Below are 20,489 nucleotides of genomic sequence, written 5' to 3'. Positions count from 1 at the left end.
AGTAAATGAAAGAAAGTATTTTGACATGAAAAAAAAAAACATGTCTAGGGACAAATCGATTAACATTTTTTATGTTTTGTTATAAGGGACAACTGTATTAAATAAATAATCAAAATTTATACAAACCGTTTCTTTCATCTGAATTTGATTAATTTTGATCCTAAATAATTTATTAGTGAAATCAGCATTGAAAGTAAATTTATCTCCATCTTCTACATCTCTGCCACGAGGTGTTTTAGTTAAAACACGAGCTTTGCCGCATGCCAAAGATTGTAAAGTTCGTCGCAATTCAGAATCCTTAAAAAACATAAAATTATGTAAATGATTTATCTTTTATCAAATGTTTAATACTACCTCACTGTACTCAGTAAAACATAAGCTTTATTGCAAATAAAACAAAGCAAAACTTAGTCCTGAACCAAGACACAAATGCAACATTAACTGGTGTAGTATTACGGAGTGAGACTAAGTTTACCTTTAATTGCAAAATAATATTATCGACCAAAAAAAAAAAAGGTATACATTTATTTTTTATCTCAAAGTATTTTATATTGTTAGTTATTTTCTTTTTGTACATTTTATTTCTTCTTTATATGAAGTAAAGGAAGTATTGTGATTGCAAAAAATTTAGGTTTTCAAATTTCAAAGGAAATATCCATTTCGACGTGACATCTGTACATACATATGTATGTATGTATCTTGCATAACTCAAAAACGATTAATCGTAGAATGTTGAAATTTTGAATTTAGAACTGTTTTAACATCTATAGTTGTGCACCTTCCCTTTTGACTGCAATTGACTGAACCAAAGTGTCCAAATATTTTGGATTTGGACTTTTTCTTAACTGCAGTAATGAGTCCTCATTGAGACCTTTTCAACGACATATCATAGCTACTTATTTTCATTGGTTCCAGAGTTATAGACAAATAAAATTTTAATTAATGAAATATTTTGATCTGACAAGGGGAAGGTACATCGGTTCAAATCTGACTTGATCTCCTTTTTTTAACTTTTCTTTTTTTTAATATAAATATATTGATTTATTAATAATTACTGTAAAAAAATTTGATTGTAAAAAAAGTTTTACAATAAATAATAATCCAATAATAACAATAAAAAAAATATTAAAAAATTTCAGAAGTTATTAATGAAATAAAATTTTATGTACTTTTCATTAAAAAAAAAAATGTGTATATGTAATTTAATAGGCATACAAGAAAGTTAAAGTTATGTGGTGTTCACATCAGTTTTTTTTACTATATATTTAATTTTTTTTTTTTCAGGCGAGTTTTCCATAAATCTGTAATTGGTTCAGGAATACTCCATCATAAGATTCTTATTACTTTTCACAAATTAAACAAAAGAATTAAGAATTAATTTTGTTAAATTGACAGATTGCACTTCCAACTTCTATTGAACAGATTTATAATTTCTTAGAAAACAATCCACTTCTTTCATGACTATTGTACATTCACTACATGAATTTAATAAATTTTAATACTAAATGATTAAAATTTTTTTTGTTGCATTCATTTTTTCAAGTTTTTCTATTAAAGCAAAGTGAATAAGCCAGTAACTTTGCACCTGGATGTAATTCCTACAACAACCTATTGAGTACTCTAATAGTAAAGTACTCTAATATTTGGTACTCAATTAATATAACAGATAATACTTTGTAGCTAGTGAAAGATGGCTCATAGAATAAGTCATATCACTCTCCACCTCTGTGAATAAAAAACAGGGAATAACTTTACATAAATAATGAAAAATATGAACAAAACATATGAAAAAGAAAATTATTTATTAAATTATAATACAGCATTTGGATGTTATTACATCCATAAAAATTAAAAAATTAAAGATAAAATAGACAAAAACCTGACAGAGTTATTCAGTGTAATATTCAAATCTACATTTAAAAAAAAATTAATATATAGCAACATATTTTAAACATACCTCTATGTTGGTTGCAGATCTAATATCTTCAAGAAGCAGATTTTCAGAATCGTTGAATAATAGGAGAACAAGTGCTTGAAATAATGATACTTGCAGTTCTTTATTGCCTTGAGCAAAAGTTGCTTTTAAAACACTATGTCCAAGAGTCGGCTGCCATTGTAGCTTCCGACCATTGTGTTTACCAAGGTAAAATTTATTGAAATGATCCTGATATTGGACCATCTCTACCGGCAATGTTACCTCCATGACCGGATATGTAGGCCAGTAACCCATAGTTAATATACTAACAGTTAAATCAATACTAGCTATAGGCAGAACTCTAACATTACACATGTACTGTAACACAAACCAGAGCAAACAATATAAACAGAGTATGCTTGTTTAAGATTAATTGTTATTTTAACATGTGGGTCAATCCATTTGAAGTGACCCAAAGGAGGTTGCTTGACCAATTAAAAAAAAAATTTAACTTTCCCACTTGTTTCCTTCATGTCTCAGGCCCTTAAAACTATTTTTTTTTAACTTTTTATTTAAGCATTTTTACCTGTGGCGATCATTTTTGTTACGGTCGCACACCTATTTTTGTGATTGTATTTACGGAAAAAATCATAACTAAAACTATTGGTCCTGGAAAGATGAAACAAAAAGCAATTTAATCATATTTTCTCAAGGTAAAAGATTGGTCCAGTGGTTTATTTACCTATCTCTCTTCTTTCTATGAGAAAATTACCAAAAAGTTGAACACAAAAAACGGTGAAATTTCACTTTTGGTAATCTTTTCAAGAGGCAAGGATGGCATACACAGTTTAAATTATTTTTTATATGTAGGTATAAGTTATTAGTTTGACCATAAACAATATTAATGGTGATATACTTACCTGTAAATTTTTGAAAACTAATTTTTTTTAAAATTCAAATTTTGGCTTCAAATAACTCGACGGGGCTAGTGATAAAAATCTCAAATTTGCAAAACTTGTTTTTGTAGATGTTTATAGTAAATAAAAAAGTTTCTCGTGTATTATACTAATAAAAAAGTGTTTTTGTGGATATTTATAGCAAATAAAAAAGATTGTTGTGTATTGCACTAATACAAAAATTATAAACCTCTCAAAAAACATAAAAAACTGTTAAAAGCAATACCATTTTGATTCACTAAATAAGTGCTCCAAGGGGCTTTTTTCTTGTCTTCTTAGCACTTTAACATTTTTAAACTTTTTACTATAATTGAAATAAGACTTATTTGAACCATTCAACTGCATTGTTCACATTATAACAGGTGCTTGAAGTCATTTCCAGTCATCAGGAAAACTCATAATGCAACATGCTCATTTATGCTTCTTGCATCATTTAGCTTTGCAGTTACAGACTGGTCAGTCTGACATTAGTCAGCAACCTGTCTTTACAGAGTGTCTCAAATTTCATCCTGTACTTGGAAGTATTTATTAAATAAGTTTTACTTATATCATATTATATTTACAAATTTTAAAATCAATTAAATTTTTATATTATTTTCAAGTAATTTCACATAAAACAATGTTCGATAGGAATTTATGTAAATGAAGAGGATCATAAAACAGTGTACGGTACAGTGCCAAAAGAACTCATTAAAATTTGTGAATTTAGTAAAGAAAACCAACTTATTTTTTTTAAATATTCAGATGTCACTAGTGTTTGAAAATATCATGAAAAAAAGTTTTTGTCAAAATTCAGTCACCTGTATGGGCAGTTCTATTGTGACCCTTTGAGAACTCATAAAAGGATAGTTAATAAAAAACTTAAGATAAATAACATTACAGCAAGATCTTAAAGAACACATTTTTCCACATTTAAATTTAGTTCCTGGAAAGTCTCTTTGTGTTAACTGTTTCAAAAGTATTTTTTCTAGGGTAGATCTGCAAAGTCCTGAGAAAGTTGACATCACTTGAACTAACTATAGTGATGGGTCATTCTCACAAAATTTTAAGAGAATTACTAGAAGAGATATCAGAGCTGTTGGATAACCACACTAAATAATCTTTCACTGCTACAAAAATTTCATTGAAGAATAATCAAAATTTTGCTACAATTTATTTTTTCTTTGATAATGTTTACAAAAATAAACTAATATAAAATAAAATTGAATTCTTGAATCAAGATGTAGGCTACTCATTGAAATCTTAGTTTGGGTAAGTTTTACAAGCATTTTTGTATGAAAATTGTATTAGGTTACTGGTATTGGTTAAGTTATCATTAAATTAGGACTTATCATTAATAATTAAAAAAAAAAAACTATTTTATAAATACTGAAAACATAGGAGCTAAATATAAAAAATATAAAGTGCAAAGAAGCACTCCCTCTTGGAGTGCTTCTTATAAGTAACCCTCTTGGAGCACTTATTTAGCGAGTCAAAATAGTATCATTTTTAACAGGTTTTTCATGATTTTTGAGAGGTTATAACTTTTTTATTAGTACAATACACAAGAAACTTCTTTATTTGTCATAAACATCTACAAAACACTGCAAGTTGTGCAAATTTTGGATTTTTATCACCAGCCCCATCAGAGTTATTTGAGCCAAAATTTGAATTTAAAAAAATGAGTTTTCTAAAATTCATAAAAATTTAGGGGCAAGTATATCACCCCATTAATATTATTTATGGTAAAACTTCTAACATATACCGATATATAAAATAATAATTTGAACTGTGTATGCCATTCCTGCCTCTTGAAAATGATTACCAAAAGTGAAATTTCACTGTTTTTCATGTTCAACTTTATCAGTAATTTTCTCATAGAAAGAAAAGAGATAGGTAAATAAACCATTGGACCAATCTTTTTACCTTGAGAAAATATGATTACATTGCTTTTTGTTTCATTCTTCCAGAACCAATAGTTTTTTAATTATGATTTTTTCCGTAAACCCTTATAATCACAAAAGTAGGTGTGTGTGCACCATAACAAAAATGGCCACCACAAAAAAATGCTTGAAAAAAATATAATAATAAATAGTTAAAAAAAAAAAATAGTTTTGAGGTCCAGAAACATGTAGGAAACAAGTGGATAAGTTTCAATTTTTTTGGAATTGGTCAAGCAACCAGCTTACGTTTTTTTGAGACACTTCAAATGGATTGACCCATGTGTGAAACACTAAAGAAAAATACTTATGATACAGAAGCACAACATTAAAATATAGATGATTAAAATAAAGAAATTTAGTTGTACAGATGACATGTATGAGAAAAACTGAGATTTTATCACTATATATTTGAGTGGTTTGATATACTTCATTCTTTTCTGTTTAAAGATAATTGTTCAAATACAGCTTATCTGCTATATTATGCATATTAAATTGATTCATACACAATCAATCTTCAAACAATTTTGAGTTATTAAAAGAAAAGATGCTGAAAAAATCATGAGGTAAATACCTTGTAATTAATTTTATTTATTAGCTTTTATAATCATTATAAATAATGATTATAGTAATAAAAATTTTGAGTCAAGTTATTATGAAAATTTTGAGTCAAGGAAACAAAAGTAATTATGGTAGTAAACAGAAAAGAAATGTCCACACAAAAGCAAAAACAAGGAACTCATAGAACAGTGGTAAAATATATTTCAATTCTATATTAAAATTGCAAAGTGGTTATTTAGATTCAAAAATTATCATGGAATACCAAACTGAATGATATGAGTAGAAATTGTAAGTGTAAATTTGTCTATGAAAATGTTTGTCTATTTTAAGAAAAAAATAATAATATTGGTAATGTATTAGGACCCTGGCAAATTTAAAATGCGTGAGACCAGAGTTTGTTTTTGAAATCAATGGCAAAAACATACATAAAATTAATAAAATGAGAATCTATGCACCATCATCAACATTTTCCTTTATCAATCTGTTATAGGGTCAGACTATAGATCATGAACCCAAACAACCTAACTCTACCTTTTCTCTTCAAATGTTTCTCCACTTTTATCCTCTTTTTCACATCTTTCCTTAACATAAACGAGTAATCTTTTTCTTGGTATTTTTCTAGGTATTCTTCCACAATTAAAGATCTGTTTTGGCTAAAACACTATCTGTAAGCAACTAAATCCTCTGTCTTCCCTGTTCAATTCATGACTAGTATGGTTTTGCATTCAAATTCCAGTGGAGAAGGTAGATAGGAGCAGGGAGTCAGACAGGTTGTGAAACTGTCTGAATTATAACAAATTCATTATTCAATTTCTATGATAAATTTGCATTTCCAGTTTCAATATGGCACACTCTAGGACATTTAAATTAAGCAATGGTACAGATAAGAAATGAGTTACTTTATGTTGAGTTACCTATTACAGTTGAATATTTTACTTTACATATTTGATTATAAAAAAAAAATTATAATTTTCCCTTCAAATGAAGGAAAATTTTTAACATTATCCCACTTAAAAACATAACTGTTTATATAGAGGGTTAATTATTAATTTATTTCCTCAGCATAAACAGCCTCATGCATAACAGTTTAATAAGACAATATGACAGTTTATGATATGAATTATGTAGTGTATGAAAAATTGCAAATCTGACCAGAACTTGAACCCAGAATGTTCTGGAGGAAAGGCAAAAGATGTGACCAGATCACCATGAAAGTCATAGAAGAATGGTGCATGGAGGGGGTATTTAATAATAAATTGATGAAAAATTTGCCAGGAAATTAAAAAAATCTTTCTAAGTGCCTTATATAACAGTAGTGTTCATTATGGCAGTTTTAGTGTAATTGAAATGTATATATGATACACATATTAAACAAATCAATACAAGCAGGAATTATACAGACTTAATCTTTCCTGTTTAAATAATTTACTTGTTTCTTTTGTAATTAACTTTTCATAGCATGTAGATAAAACTGCAATAGAAATTAATTTTTGTGTAATTTTTCCTTAATTTTCATAAAAATTACAGGAATAGTTCAATCTTATTGAATTCTTTTTTTATTAAACTCCTGAAATAAAGTTTATTTGAAGTTTTAATGCAATGGTATGAGTTTTAATGCTATAAATTCTATGACCTTAATTCATGAATTCATCAGTTGCAAGAACCTTTTGTGATTTTACAGGATAAGTTCAAAGTATATGGTTTAGTCTTTGATGGCGGTACAAAAAAAAAAAATCAATTTAATATTAGATGTGGTCAGCATTAGTGAACTTTAGTCTAACTATAGCATGTTTACATTAACACTGCATGTTATCAGTGTCACATCATCTGCATTCACATTGTTAACAAGTAGAGAAGCTTCCAAAAAGAAGAAAGAGAAAGAAAATGAAAAAAGAAACTAGAAAAAACGACAAAGGGATTCTTTCTAAAAAAAAGGACTTATGAAAAAGCATAGAAGGTGCAAACAGTAAAAATTATTACTCTTGAACAAACAAAAGAATGGTCCGGTACTGGTACTGCAAGTCAGGAGATATAAATACTGCCAGGGACCAGTGGAGGACAGTTAATTTTTCTTAAGTATGAGTTTGGTGCAGTGTGCTATAAAAGCAATCACACTAAGTGTTTGGTAACCAATGAGTGAAGAGTGCATCATTAGTATTAAATTTTCGACAGTGGTTGAAAACAAGAAGCTGTTATTTGTGAACAGGAGTGAAAGTGTTCATTCATAAATAATATCTGTTCATTCATAAAGCATAAGGTAGTTTTTTTAAACAATAAAAATGGACAGTGGTTGAAAACAAGAAGCTGTTATTTGTTAGGTGCCCTCTAAAAAAAGAATTCAATAAAGACAATTCTTCAGATTATAAAATTCAGCAATATTTATCTCCTCTACTTTTAACAACCCTCAATCAACATGCAGTTCAGACTGGAACACCTAAAAATAAACTCTTTTTTATCACTTCATATACAAAACCAACTACTTTGGAATTTTGAAATATCACTCTTTTTAAATCTTTGTTTCAATTAATTGCCATATCATTATCAAGATCATAACCAATTAACAGATAGCAATGTTTGTTATGCAAACTAGATTTATTAGATTTTCTGTAGGGATTACAAAACTAGATCTTCTTGTTACAAAATATTTGTTAAACTAAAACAAGTAAACAAATTTTAATGGTTAAAAGATATACAAAAGTTAAGACAAAAAATGTTGTCTAAACTGAAGAGTTTTAGATATAATTAAGAAGTGTAATTACTTTTTTCATATAAGGGTCATCAAAAAAACTAAAGTATCCATCCCAGAAGAGTATATTTTTTCATACTGAAACGAAGAAAGGGAGATTGAATCAACACTTAAAGTATATGAACATCAAACTGCTATTTTTTTTTACACAGCTAACATTACATTATTAAAGTTAAGCCAAAAAATATTACCTGTTTGAAAGCAACATTAATATCTTTGCTTAATTCCATATCCTTAAACATTCCCTCCAATTTTGATGTGAATCCACCACCACATTCTTGCTTCAACTTTGAAAGCATACTTTTCTCTGCATCTACACTAGCCGATTTGCCAACCAATAACCGCTTAGCCAAGTCCTAGAGATAAAATGTGCTATAAATTAGTTTATCATTCATTTAAATTATAAACTAAGTGAATCTATTCAAAACAAAAAATTCAATCAACAGCAGTTCAAACAATAATTGTGCTGAGTTCTAAATTAGCCGGGGTGTTAGGTTCAATTTGTGACTATGGCTGGCATTTTTCACCACTCATTTCATAAAAAATAATAAAAAAGCACCAATAATGTAAGTTATATAAATGATCCTGCTTATTTACTGAAATTGAAGAAAGAGAAAAAAATGTCTAATTCATCATTACTCCAATTTTTTTCTGACGTTTTCCATAACCAGTTATTCACCACAACAGTTATGTGAATAAATGTAAATAATAAACTGATATTTAAGTGAAAAATTCAAGAGTATAAATTTCTCAAATTATATAACTATCTTACACGTACATGTTGAGGTTCACATCGGCGAGCACACACTAGCCACACAGATGTCAGTGGGAGTACAGCATACATATGCGCCTGCATAAGCACCACTCATACCAAGATAGCTGAACTTCCCACCATAGCGGCCCCACCACTCGCAGATTCCTATAAAAGAGCGAATGCCTTGAGAAGGAGAAGAAGCAGAAGAACAAGATGGAAGAAGAAAGAAGACATTCCCTAGCTGGCTAAACGTGGGATCTTCTGATGGATGTCAACATCCTTGCTGGAACAGCAGGCTTGGCTGTCCTTCTGAGGGAGCCTTCAATGTCACCACACCACTGACTGCTGCTGCTGATGATGTTGGTGAAGATGAAGAAACTGTCATCATCGATGACAGTGAGGAGGGTACCAGCAGCAATTCTCGTCTACATTGTCCTTGTCAAAGGCAAGAAATAAGCGACAGACACACACCACAACAAGAAGAAGAAGGTCACTCGTCAATGAGATTAGTTGAAATAACACTGCTGATGAGGACCTTACGATTAGAGGACATATACGAACTGCTACACAGTTCATCAATATGTTGCAAATTCATCTCTCTTTTTCTGTTTAGCCTCTGGAATCACCATAAGGTATTACTTCAGAAGATGATAAGTATGAAGTGTAGTCTTGTACAGTCTCAGGTCGAACATTCCTGAGATGTGTGGTTAATTGAAACCAAACCATCAAAGAACACCGGTACCCACAATCTAGTATTCAAATCCATATAAACATAACTGCCTTTACTAGGATTTGACCCTTAGAACTCTCAACTTCTAAATCAGCTGATTTGTGATGAAGAGTTCACCACAAGACCCTGGTGGGTTACTTGGTTTACAACTTAGGTATATTAAATTTTGTTGCTTGTTGTGTGAATGGGACAGCAGAGATCGAAAGAATCATTACATTAACAAAGGGTGGCAAAAAGGAGAAACACTGACTATAGTAGATATGAATGTCTTGAGTCCAGCGCTAGTGCAACCTGAAAAAGTTTACTCTCCGCTGCTATACATTATGGATTTCATGTAAAAATTCATCAAAGCAATGGATCCTGATGGGACTAGATTTCAGTTTCTAAAAAAGACCTTTCCTAATTTAAGTGATGCTGCATAAATTTATTATTTTTACATATTTGATGTTATGTGATAATGATGTAAATAAATATAATTACCTTTTTGTAAAATGCTTCAAACACATCCTTGCCATGTATAAATCTGAATAACACCATTATTTTATCGAGCAACCTTTCTAATTCTTCCTCAGTTGCTTCTTTATTTCCAGCCCTCAATTTACAATCTACAAATTTTGCGATCAATTCAGCTGGCTTATTTGCTCTTTGATTAATAAAATGTTCAAACGCTTCTTTAAGACTGTTATTAAATTTATCATTTTTTTGAAAACAACTGCATACCACATTATCCATTTTATCTTTAAAATCTAGTAACTCTTGGACCATGGTTTTGTCCTTTTCAGGATCAATAACTAATGTTCGCCCTTTTTTCTAAAAGAAAAAAATTCACAAGTATTAAAAATATTACTTTTATTTAATAATGTTTCCAACTGAATATTACACGTCAAAAAAAAAAAAAAAAAACTTTGGAACTGAGATAAAATTAGGTGAACTGGAATGTATTTTTTATGCTGAATCTTAAAATGAAATCAGTTTTTCTTCATTACCTTCAGATTTTTAATTATGGCCCTTTAAAATATTGAGAAACTTCTTAAATAACAACAATGAAAATGTTTCAGGCTCAAAAATAGCTTATTCTTATGTATTTCTATCTGCTGAATTCAAAAATCACCATAAAAATGACTGATTAGCTCTTGGTTTGGAGATACAATGAAATGTTATTTTTTTACCTAATCTACATTTTTAGTTTGTGGGTAATTTTGTTTTTGGAATTGTCACACCTGTTAAATGACAAAACACAACATTCTCCAGCTGTTTGTAGGTTATAAGCATTATTACTGTTGCTGTGACTGTGAAATTCATATTGCTTGTGTTGTAATACGTCATGGGCTAGAATACGCCATGGGGTCCACATATATGGAGCCCACTCTTACACATGTATGTTTCAACTCTTGTTCAGTTATACTATAAGAATGGCTGAAAAATAAAAAACTATCTATGGCTTTTGCTGTGCCTATGGTTTGGCGGGAGCCTAAAAACCATACAGATAACTAATATTTCTGCATGACTTCAACTATAAAGGCAGGATTGTCAATGAAGAAAAGTGGAACAGTTCAATATCTTCCATCTGTTATTTGACCTATTCCACATTCACATAGTTTATCAGTTCCTACTCCATCCCAAAATTAAGCTTGAAGTAGAAAATGAAGACAGTGTGGAAGAAGAAGAAGAAGAAGAAGAACCCAACAAGCCTTCCACATCCCATGACTGATTTTGACGAAAAAGATTATTAACTGTACAGACAGTCAAGGGAAATTGAGTGACTTCATTTGAGAACTTGATTTGTTGAAGAAGGCACAATTTCTAGGGTCAAGACTACAGCAATGGAATCTTCTTCAATGTGATGTCAGGGTTTCAATACAGACATCGTCATAGGGATCTGCCTTCTTTTTTTGAGAAGAAAAACAATCTTGCTGTTTGCTGCGACGTTAATGGTTTGATGAAGTGTTTGAATTTAAATCACGATCCATTGGAGGCTATTCATAAACTCTTCCAAGCTTAGTTTGATAGCTGTATTACTTCACAACAGCAACCGTCTGTCTTCCTTCTATTCCTGTTGGTCATGCATTCACATGAAAAAGACTTATCTAAAAATGGCAATCCACCTAGACTGACATCAACTATGCTGAACACAAGTGGAAAATCTGTGGCGATCAAAAAGTCATTGCTGTGCTCTTAGGAATGTAACTGGGGTACAATAAATACTGCTGCTTTTTATGTATGTGGGACAGTAGGGATAGGAAATCACATTATATTCAAGCAGACCAGCCTGCAAGAAATTTTAACTCTAGTGAGAAAAATGTTGTTGCCGAGCCTCTCGTGGACTCAAAACATAATCTTCTTTTACTCATTCATATAAAGCTGGGTTTAATGAAACATTCTGTCAAAAGTATGAACCGAGGACAGGCCTTTAAGTACTTGACAAATTTCTTACATTAAGTGATGCAAAAGTTAAGCAAGGTATTTTTGTTGGGCCGCAAATTTGACAACTTGTAAAGGATCTTGTGTTTGACTGAATTTTGGAGGGTAAAGAAGAGGAAGTTTGAGAAGCCTTAAAGGGAGTCATTCATAGATTCTTAGACAACAAAAGAGATGAAAAGTAAAGTCAGTTGGTGAAAGTACTTCTGCAAAAATACCACCAACTCGGATACAACATGTCCCTTAAAATCCATTCTTCCAACTCACACCTGGATTTTTTCCCTCCTAGTTCTGGAGTTGTCAGTGATGAACACAGAGAAAGTTTCCATCAGGATATTTCTGTAATGGAACAAAGATATCAGAGCCATTGGACTGAAGCAATACTTGCAGATTACTGCTGGTCTGTGTGTAAGGATGTTCCAGAACTCACTTACAAGAGGAAAGCCAAAAGACAAAGCTTTCTCACGAAGCCACCACATGATTCTCTTCAGACCCAACCACTGCCAGGTATTCTTCCATCAATTAAGAATTCTTAGAATGTAACTGTCAAATGGACTTTCTATGTTGTTGGTATATGTAATTAAAGTAAAATTAAGCTGAATGAAATAGCTGAACCCTTGGCATACAGCTGAGAGAAAACCTAAAACTGCAACTGGAATTCCCATTAATCATAATCCCATAACTTCCATTCTTGCTTTATGATCATCACTCACTAAAACGTTGTAGAAAAATGACTTTACAAGAAGAAAAAGACATATTATCTTTATAAGATAATATGCATGAAAGTTTTCAAAACATCTAATTTTTGGAAAAATTAAGCGTCTCAAAATCTTGTCCATTACTTCTTTTCATAAGTACAAAACATTTTTGAGATTGTTACATTTTAATTTTTATACACTTCAATACAGAAGAAACAAATTTGATATAAAACAGTGTTTAGAATTTACTTTGTACTTTGTAAACATTTTTTTTATATATTCTTTACCTTTTTTTTTTTTTTTATTGGTACATTAATAATACTAGGTATTTAAAATTTCTCTGGGATTAGTTTAGTAATTATCCAACAATAAAAAACCTAGGGGAGCAAAACACCTTAAGAGAAAGAGGACTTAAAAAGTGTTTTTATTTTTTTTTATTTTTATTGCTGTAGAATTTGAAAAAATGTTTTTGAAACTGTATAAGGTTTTTCAATTTTTGTTAATTGAAAAACCGCAATACTAGAGTAAAAAGACTTCTTTTGAATAAACAAAATAATAAATATTTTGACTAAAAAAAAGAAAAATATATTTATGTTACAATTATTTTCTTCTTAGGAGAAAATATAATTACATAAAAAAAAAACTATTAATGACCACCTCAAAAACCCTTACTTTTTTTAGGTACATAAAGGTATAATTTTTTTTTAAAAAGAATGCTTTGAATATTGATATTTCATTTTTGTATATTTTGGGGCTAAATCAGACTAGTTTGTCAGAAAAGAATCTTAATTTTTTTTTACAATATTTCTTGTTTTCATCTGAGTGCAGAACATGATTTGCAAAGGATGATTTGAATATATCATGATTTTTTAGAGTATTGGGATAAGCACGGAAGCTCGACAAAGAGGGCTAATAGAGTAGAAGATATCTTTGCACACTATTAAATTTCTTACTTGTTGCTAAAAGTAAAATGTATTATTTTATGTTTTAATTTTTCTTAACTGAGAGGACCTGCAGCAAACTAGCAAGTTCACATAACAGATGCAAGTTGTTTTTTTGACAACAAACACAATTTATATAAAACCAATATTTAATTTTTACATACAAGGGCTGTTCAGAGAGTAATCTCCGTTTTGACTATAAATAAAGAACCTGCATAGATAAAAATATTTTATTATATACAACTTAAAACTATTTTTAAACAGTCACCATTTAAATTTAAGCATTTGTCATAGCATTTCTCTAATTTACAATTATCTTCTTCATAAATTTCAGTCACCTTGGATTCCTAACCAACCTTTCATGGCATTTTAAAGTTCATCTCATCATCAAAGTGCTGCAACGCAAGCCATTTCTTCATGTGAGTAAAGAGATGAAAATCACTTGGCGCCAAGGCTGGGCAGTAAGGAAGATACCAAAAATGTCCCGTTGGAATTGATTCAGAAGTTTTTGAGTTCTTTGAGGATGAGCATTGTCATACCACAACACCGGATCACAGCATACCTCATCGTTTGTTCTGGAATTTTTGAATTACTTCAATAGTTCCTGAAATTACCTTGCACAAATAAAATTACAAACTCCTGATTTATCTGGGTAGCAATCAGTTACTATGATAATTTGTAGAAACAATAAATATTAGAAAAAATCTACAAGAGGAAATAGATATAAAATGCAATATTTAATTGTTTATAGGCGCGAGGTGCAATTTTATTTTTAAATTGTATGGAAGAGAATGTCCTCTCTCAAATATTTCATGTTAAAGGATTGAATATACTTCAAACATAATTTACGATTAACTTCCCATGCAGATTTTATTTTAAAAAAACATGTAACTGCTCTTTGTATTAAGAAAAAAATAATTTTTTTTTGACTGATTATATTCAGTCAAAAGAGTAAAAAATGGGATACTAAGCGACTTGTTTGCATCCAAATCTTTATTAAATACTTAGACAGGTGATCATTTTGGTGGGAATACATATGAAAATTTCATTTTATAAAAGCAGATAATTATTAATTTTTTTCTAATCATGAGGCCCATGAGATATTTCATAAATGAAGAATATGGTAGGACCAAAAAAGGTCCCAGTCATGATCAACACTATTAAAAGATTTATGATCAACAGTAAGAACATAAAAATAATCCAATTTTCATAATTTGTAAGAGGAAATAAATTTAAATTTTAAGTAACTGAAGGCTTGAACTGACAAGAAATCTACAACCTTTTGACATCAAAGATGTTTTATACAGGAATATCCTAGAAAATGATGTAAACTGAAAATAGATTTTGAATATCATATTTTTTTACTCTAAGAGATTTTGTAAATTAATACTTGATTGAGCAAGACTACTTAAATTTTTGATATACAAAGTTTTTACTGAAAATATGATGTGCTGTCATATTTCCATATGTTCACAAAGTTAATGGTATGCTAACTGAATTATTTTGAGTATACTTTTGACATGGATGGGCACAATCACTTTTTAAAAAAATACTTCAAAGCTAAGCCAAGCCAATAAAAAGTTTACACAAGAAATTATAGTTATATTAAGTAAAAACAGATTATTTTTACCTCCAATTTGAAAGAGGAAACCTAAAAAGCAATTAAAACTTATCCTACAACATAATGTGAAATCCGTTTACGCTTACCTTAATATAAGTGTTAAAAGTAAGACAAAGTTCTATTAAACCTTTCTTAACTCTAGTAAACAAGCTGTACAATAAAGTAAGGTCTTCGACCCGATTCTCTTCTAGTAATGAATCTAATCCTTTCTGTAAAACATTTGTAAGGTGTTCACTAAGAAGCATCCTCTCCACTGTATGTATTAAAGGCCACCTAGCAACATCAATAGAATTTCATAAAATATAATCTATACAATGGACACAACAAATAACTTTATCAGAATCCACCTATTTTCAAGTTAGTACCATAGAATACATATACTATAAATGTTTCTCACTCTAGCATGCAATAGCTTCACTATTATAAATATTTGAAACAATTCTTAGGTAGCAGACATGAAGACTTTATAGCAAGAGGTTCATTAAATAAGTAAACAGACAAAGAGTGTGTGGAGAGGGAACATGTTTGTGGTACATGAAGGTCAATAACATCCATGCCCAAGATTGAGTCTATGACATTAATATGAATCTGTGCTAACCACAGTGAGCAGGTGATGAAATATATATATATATAAAACACACAATTTATTTTGAACAGCCATGTAAAAATGAACAGTATTATTAGACTGCATCTTAGAATGAGCAATGTGGAGTTATTTATTGTTTTTACTTCCTTCTATGAAGTAAACAAAGTATTGTGACCGCAAAAAATTTAGGTTTTCAGATTTCAGTGGAAATATTCATTTTGACCATCCCTGAATCTATTTTGACAAGTTTCGGTGTGATGTCTGAACATACACACATATGTATCTCGCATAATTTAAATAACGATTAGCCTTTGGATGTTGAAATTTTGGATTTAGGACTGTTGTAACATCTAGTTATGTACCTCCCCCTTTTGATTGCAAAGACAGTACCAAAAGTGTCCAAAAAAAGCCCAAAATCACAAAAATTTGGATTTTGGACTTTTTCTTTCCTGCAATAATAAGATCTCATTGAGAGCTTTTAAATGATATATCATAAGTGGTACTTATTTTTATTGGTTCCAGAGTGACAGCTAAATAAAATTTTAATTAATGAAAAATTTGGATATTAAAAGGGGAAGGCATATCTGTTCAAATCCGACTTCATATATATATATATTTTTTTATCTCTTCTTTTTTCTTAATTAAAATATATTGATTTATTAATAATTATTAACCTCAGATTGAAAAAAAAAATTACAGCAAATAATTCAATAATAACAATAAAAAATATGAAAAAAAAATCATAAGTTATTAGTGAAATAAAGTTTTTATAAATCAATATATTAAGTTAAAAAAAATTATGTATATGAAATCTGATTCGAATAGGTGTGTACACAGTTATGGATCTGGCACGTTTTCACTTACACTACATAAGTACTTCAGTGACGTGAAACAAAATTAATATATAAACTATTATAAAATGCTGATATGAACACCACAAAAATATGTGATGCAATGTGGTGTCCACCACAATGCAATTTTGTAACTGTCCACTTTATTAAAGAATTGCAGGATCGTATCTCTCTCATTAAATTTAAATGAAGTGTAGTAATAAATGTGTATATGTAAATTAATAAGCGTACAAGGAACTCTCATGTGGTGTTCACATCAGATTTTTTTTTTATATTTCAAGGAATAAAACAGGTCAATAGTACCCAACAAATAATGCTCATATGGTGAGAATCACTCAAATTGTTGAATTGCATGAAGTTTTTATGTGTGGGTAGACAAACCTAAAAATAATCAAAAATGGGTTGATGAAGCACGTATCAGTAGTGATGCTAACATAAATTATGAAAAAGAAACATGGGAGGATGATATTATTACACAATCATTCCATTATTGTGAACAAAATAGTAGTAAAATATATTAGTGTCAGTACAGTGCAAAGATTCCACAATGAATTGCAAATTTTTTTAAAGAGATATGCTCACTGGATAACAAAAATAGTTAAAAAATTATAGACCAGAACTTGCTTTGATTATGAGGATGAGCAAATTTTTGGCTAAATATGTCTGCGATAAGACATAGATACACCATTACAAAGCAGAATTGAGTAAATAGAGTACAGAAAAAACACACTCTTTCTCCATTAATGAAGAAGTTCAAGATGAAAATAACTTTTTTTTTGGGTAGGGGAACAAAAGAAATCCCTATGTATCATTATTTGCAATGAAACATACTGTCAATAATAATTTAATTGATTTGAAATCAGCTATTTGTAATAAATGAAGATAGTGAGCAAATAAAAGAATAATTCTTCAACAGAACACTGGGCATTCTTGTACTTCCAATACAATACATAATCATCATATTAGATTGGGAACCCTTATCACTCTAGCCCAATTTTGTGCTGTCAGATTACCACCATTTTTATAGATTAAAATATACTGTGTGGAAAAAAATTTGAAGATAATGAAGATCTGTAAATAGCTATGTAAACGTGGTTTCAATATCAACCTTATAATTTTTATGATGAAATACAAAAACTTACAGCAGAAGGGACAAACATAAAGTAAAAAAAGAAGACATTGAAAATGATTAATAATTAACATTTCTAAGTACTTGGTAATAAATGTTGTCTGTTTATTATAGAATGATCTTTGAATTATGACAAATGATATGGTCAAAGGTATATGTAAAAAGTAAAATAATTAATAGAAGAATACAACTGCTGCAAGAAAATCCAGAACAAATAATTTTGAAATAGGAAGCCTACAAGCAATTTAATGCCTTGGATAATGTATAGACCTCATAGTTACATAAAGTGTGGTGCACAATGTACGATCATACCATCATGTGAAACAGAAATTTACGATGCATCGGCAGAACCTGCAAGAGTAAATTTTTTCTAAAAAAAATCAGAATAGGAGAAATAAAAAGGTAGGCATATATTTTGCTTTACATTAAATCAGTAGTTTTATTTGATAATTTGTTTAAAAATTTCATGCAAATTATTTAAATTTCAATAATACTTGCAAATAAAACAGTAGTAAAGGTATTAGCCCTTTCAGTGCTATGTGGTATTTTTTGTAACTATTCAGAAAATGTTATGCAACCTCCAGTGTATATATAAAGTAATAGGCTAATATTTGACAATTTGCAGTACTTTAAAAAGAAAATTCAAAACATTTTAATTTTTTAATAAAATTTCATCAATTTTTTTTTGTTTTGTTTGAAATTAAGAGTTCTTTAATTTCAGACATCCAAAATTATTATACTACAAATATTTAAAAAAAATTTTTGTTACCTGAATTTTTTTCAGAAATTTTCCAGTTTGAAGCAATTTGAAAACATTAGAAAAATATGTTGCTCATAAACCTTATAATGTGAAAGTCACAATAGATTTATACATTTTTTATACAAGCTTTTAAGTCAATATGTTGAAAAAGAAAATTTCACAAATATTCTTTTGAAATAAGTCATTTTCACGTAATCATACAGTGTGTTAAACTTGTTAAAACTAACTAAAAATATTTAGTATCACTCAATAAAGTTAAGAACAATAAAAAACAAAATTTAAGTCAAATAAAATACTAAAATTAAAGAAAATTTGAAAATTCAATATTACACGATCTAATAATGGTGAAGAGGATAACATTTTGTATGCAAACCTCTTTTGCACTATGTACACAAGTATGTCGATTTTTCCTTTTCCCGCCAGCTTTAGAGTTTGTTGCACTGCAAACAGAAATTTTTCTCTCTTCCACAGGAATTTTTTCAAAAATATTTTTTGTATCCACATCACTACTTGTACCAGACTGTTGCTATTGGTTGGCAAGAGGAGTAATGCCCAAGTTTGGTTCACCTTCCCTGAATTGTAGCCATTCTTTTGATATATCCTCTATGACAGATACAGTAAAATCTTGACATGAGAATAGTTTGGCATAATTAGTTTTTTGATTGTTGTATTTATACAGTATATAAGAGTTCAACATCATTCAGCCGAAAATACTAAACGTAACCTTCTTTCAGTATTTGACTGTTTTTCTTCATCTAAATATGCATACAGAATTTCAAAATACATCCACTCACCCCATATTACTGCTGTAGTCTCTTATCATTTTTGGCTCTGTGACTAACAATTTATTACCCTTCTTTTTTACTTTTCCTCTCATTAACAGCTTGAGAATTAGTTATTATCAAAACTTGTTTTTCTATGACCGTTTGTTTAAACCCTACTATTAGCACATTGCCTTTTCTTTTACACAATGTTTTACCTACATAAAATCTTGACTTCATGTCTTGAAGAATGCCTTTTTGTTGCTTGCGTAAAGTTTCAGAAACAAATGTGCATTTCAGTTATAAATACGTGGCTAATTTGATTAAAGTAAACAAATTACCAAAGAATATAAAATATTCATTGTACAAGTAGCCTCCCATTTGTAATAATTTATTTACATCAATAATACATAATCCATTTTCTTTCACTTCTTTTTTTTCCTTCTTTAGCATCTCTGTACATAAAAAAATTCAACCAATAATGTGTAACAGCATCGTAGAGCACCTGTAGTTTTACATCCCATCTGTGATTTTTTTTTTGTAAGTATTGCAACAACTGAGTAAAGGCCTCTGTGAGAGCTTACTGTTTAGAGTAGAGTGATATCTAGCCATTCGATTCATATGATCAACCATTGGTTGAAACCGTATGCAAGGATGGAAACTGATTTCTTGTAGTTTAGGCAAGTTTTTTGTATCTACCATATGACAAAATTTTAAAATAATTTAGAATCTGTCACAACTAAACATTTGTCCAAACCAAGGTGTATACTGACTGTCATATTTCCACCAATGACAGTATATAGCAGGCTTTCTGTTGATCCCATGTTTATCAAAACTGAAATAAATGCTTCAATCTCAGGCAGAGTAACTCGTTTCCACTTTTTGGGCCCATACTCTTTCTTTTAAAAGGTGCACATTTTCATTAATAAAGTTTTCAGCATAAATATTTGTATATTTGACAAAGGTTCCCAATAGGCAGTAGTAAAAAATAATCAAACATATTCAACAGGTTTTGAATTAGGGTGGAGGCCTACGAACTGGGAGTTTGTTTCAACTGAAAATTATGTTTGTATCCTGGATCATTCATTATCTTCATTTATTTCTTTCCATCCAGTTTCAGCTTCTGATTCACTGGATGAATTG

At 29.7% G+C, this 20,489-nt stretch overlaps 1 protein-coding gene across 1 annotated transcript in view; it reads right to left on the bottom strand.

The window, feature by feature from the left end:
- Cul4 (cullin 4) overlaps window positions 1-20,489 on the bottom strand; it is a 78,060-nt gene that overhangs the window by 15,200 nt on the left and 42,371 nt on the right. Inside the window, exons 6-10 of the mRNA XM_075377651.1 lie at window positions 15,346-15,532; window positions 10,062-10,391; window positions 8,289-8,453; window positions 1,958-2,293; window positions 127-297 (exon numbers count right to left, since the gene is read on the bottom strand). Coding sequence (XP_075233766.1) covers window positions 127-297; window positions 1,958-2,293; window positions 8,289-8,453; window positions 10,062-10,391; window positions 15,346-15,532 — 1,189 coding nt within the window. The remainder of the gene's footprint in view (window positions 1-126; window positions 298-1,957; window positions 2,294-8,288; window positions 8,454-10,061; window positions 10,392-15,345; window positions 15,533-20,489) is intronic.

The sequence above is a fragment of the Lycorma delicatula genome, chromosome 1 (genome assembly GCF_047948215.1).
Source record: "Lycorma delicatula isolate Av1 chromosome 1, ASM4794821v1, whole genome shotgun sequence".
Taxonomy (NCBI): Eukaryota; Metazoa; Arthropoda; class Insecta; order Hemiptera; family Fulgoridae; genus Lycorma; species Lycorma delicatula.
This window is presented reverse-complemented; position numbering and strand designations above follow the sequence as displayed.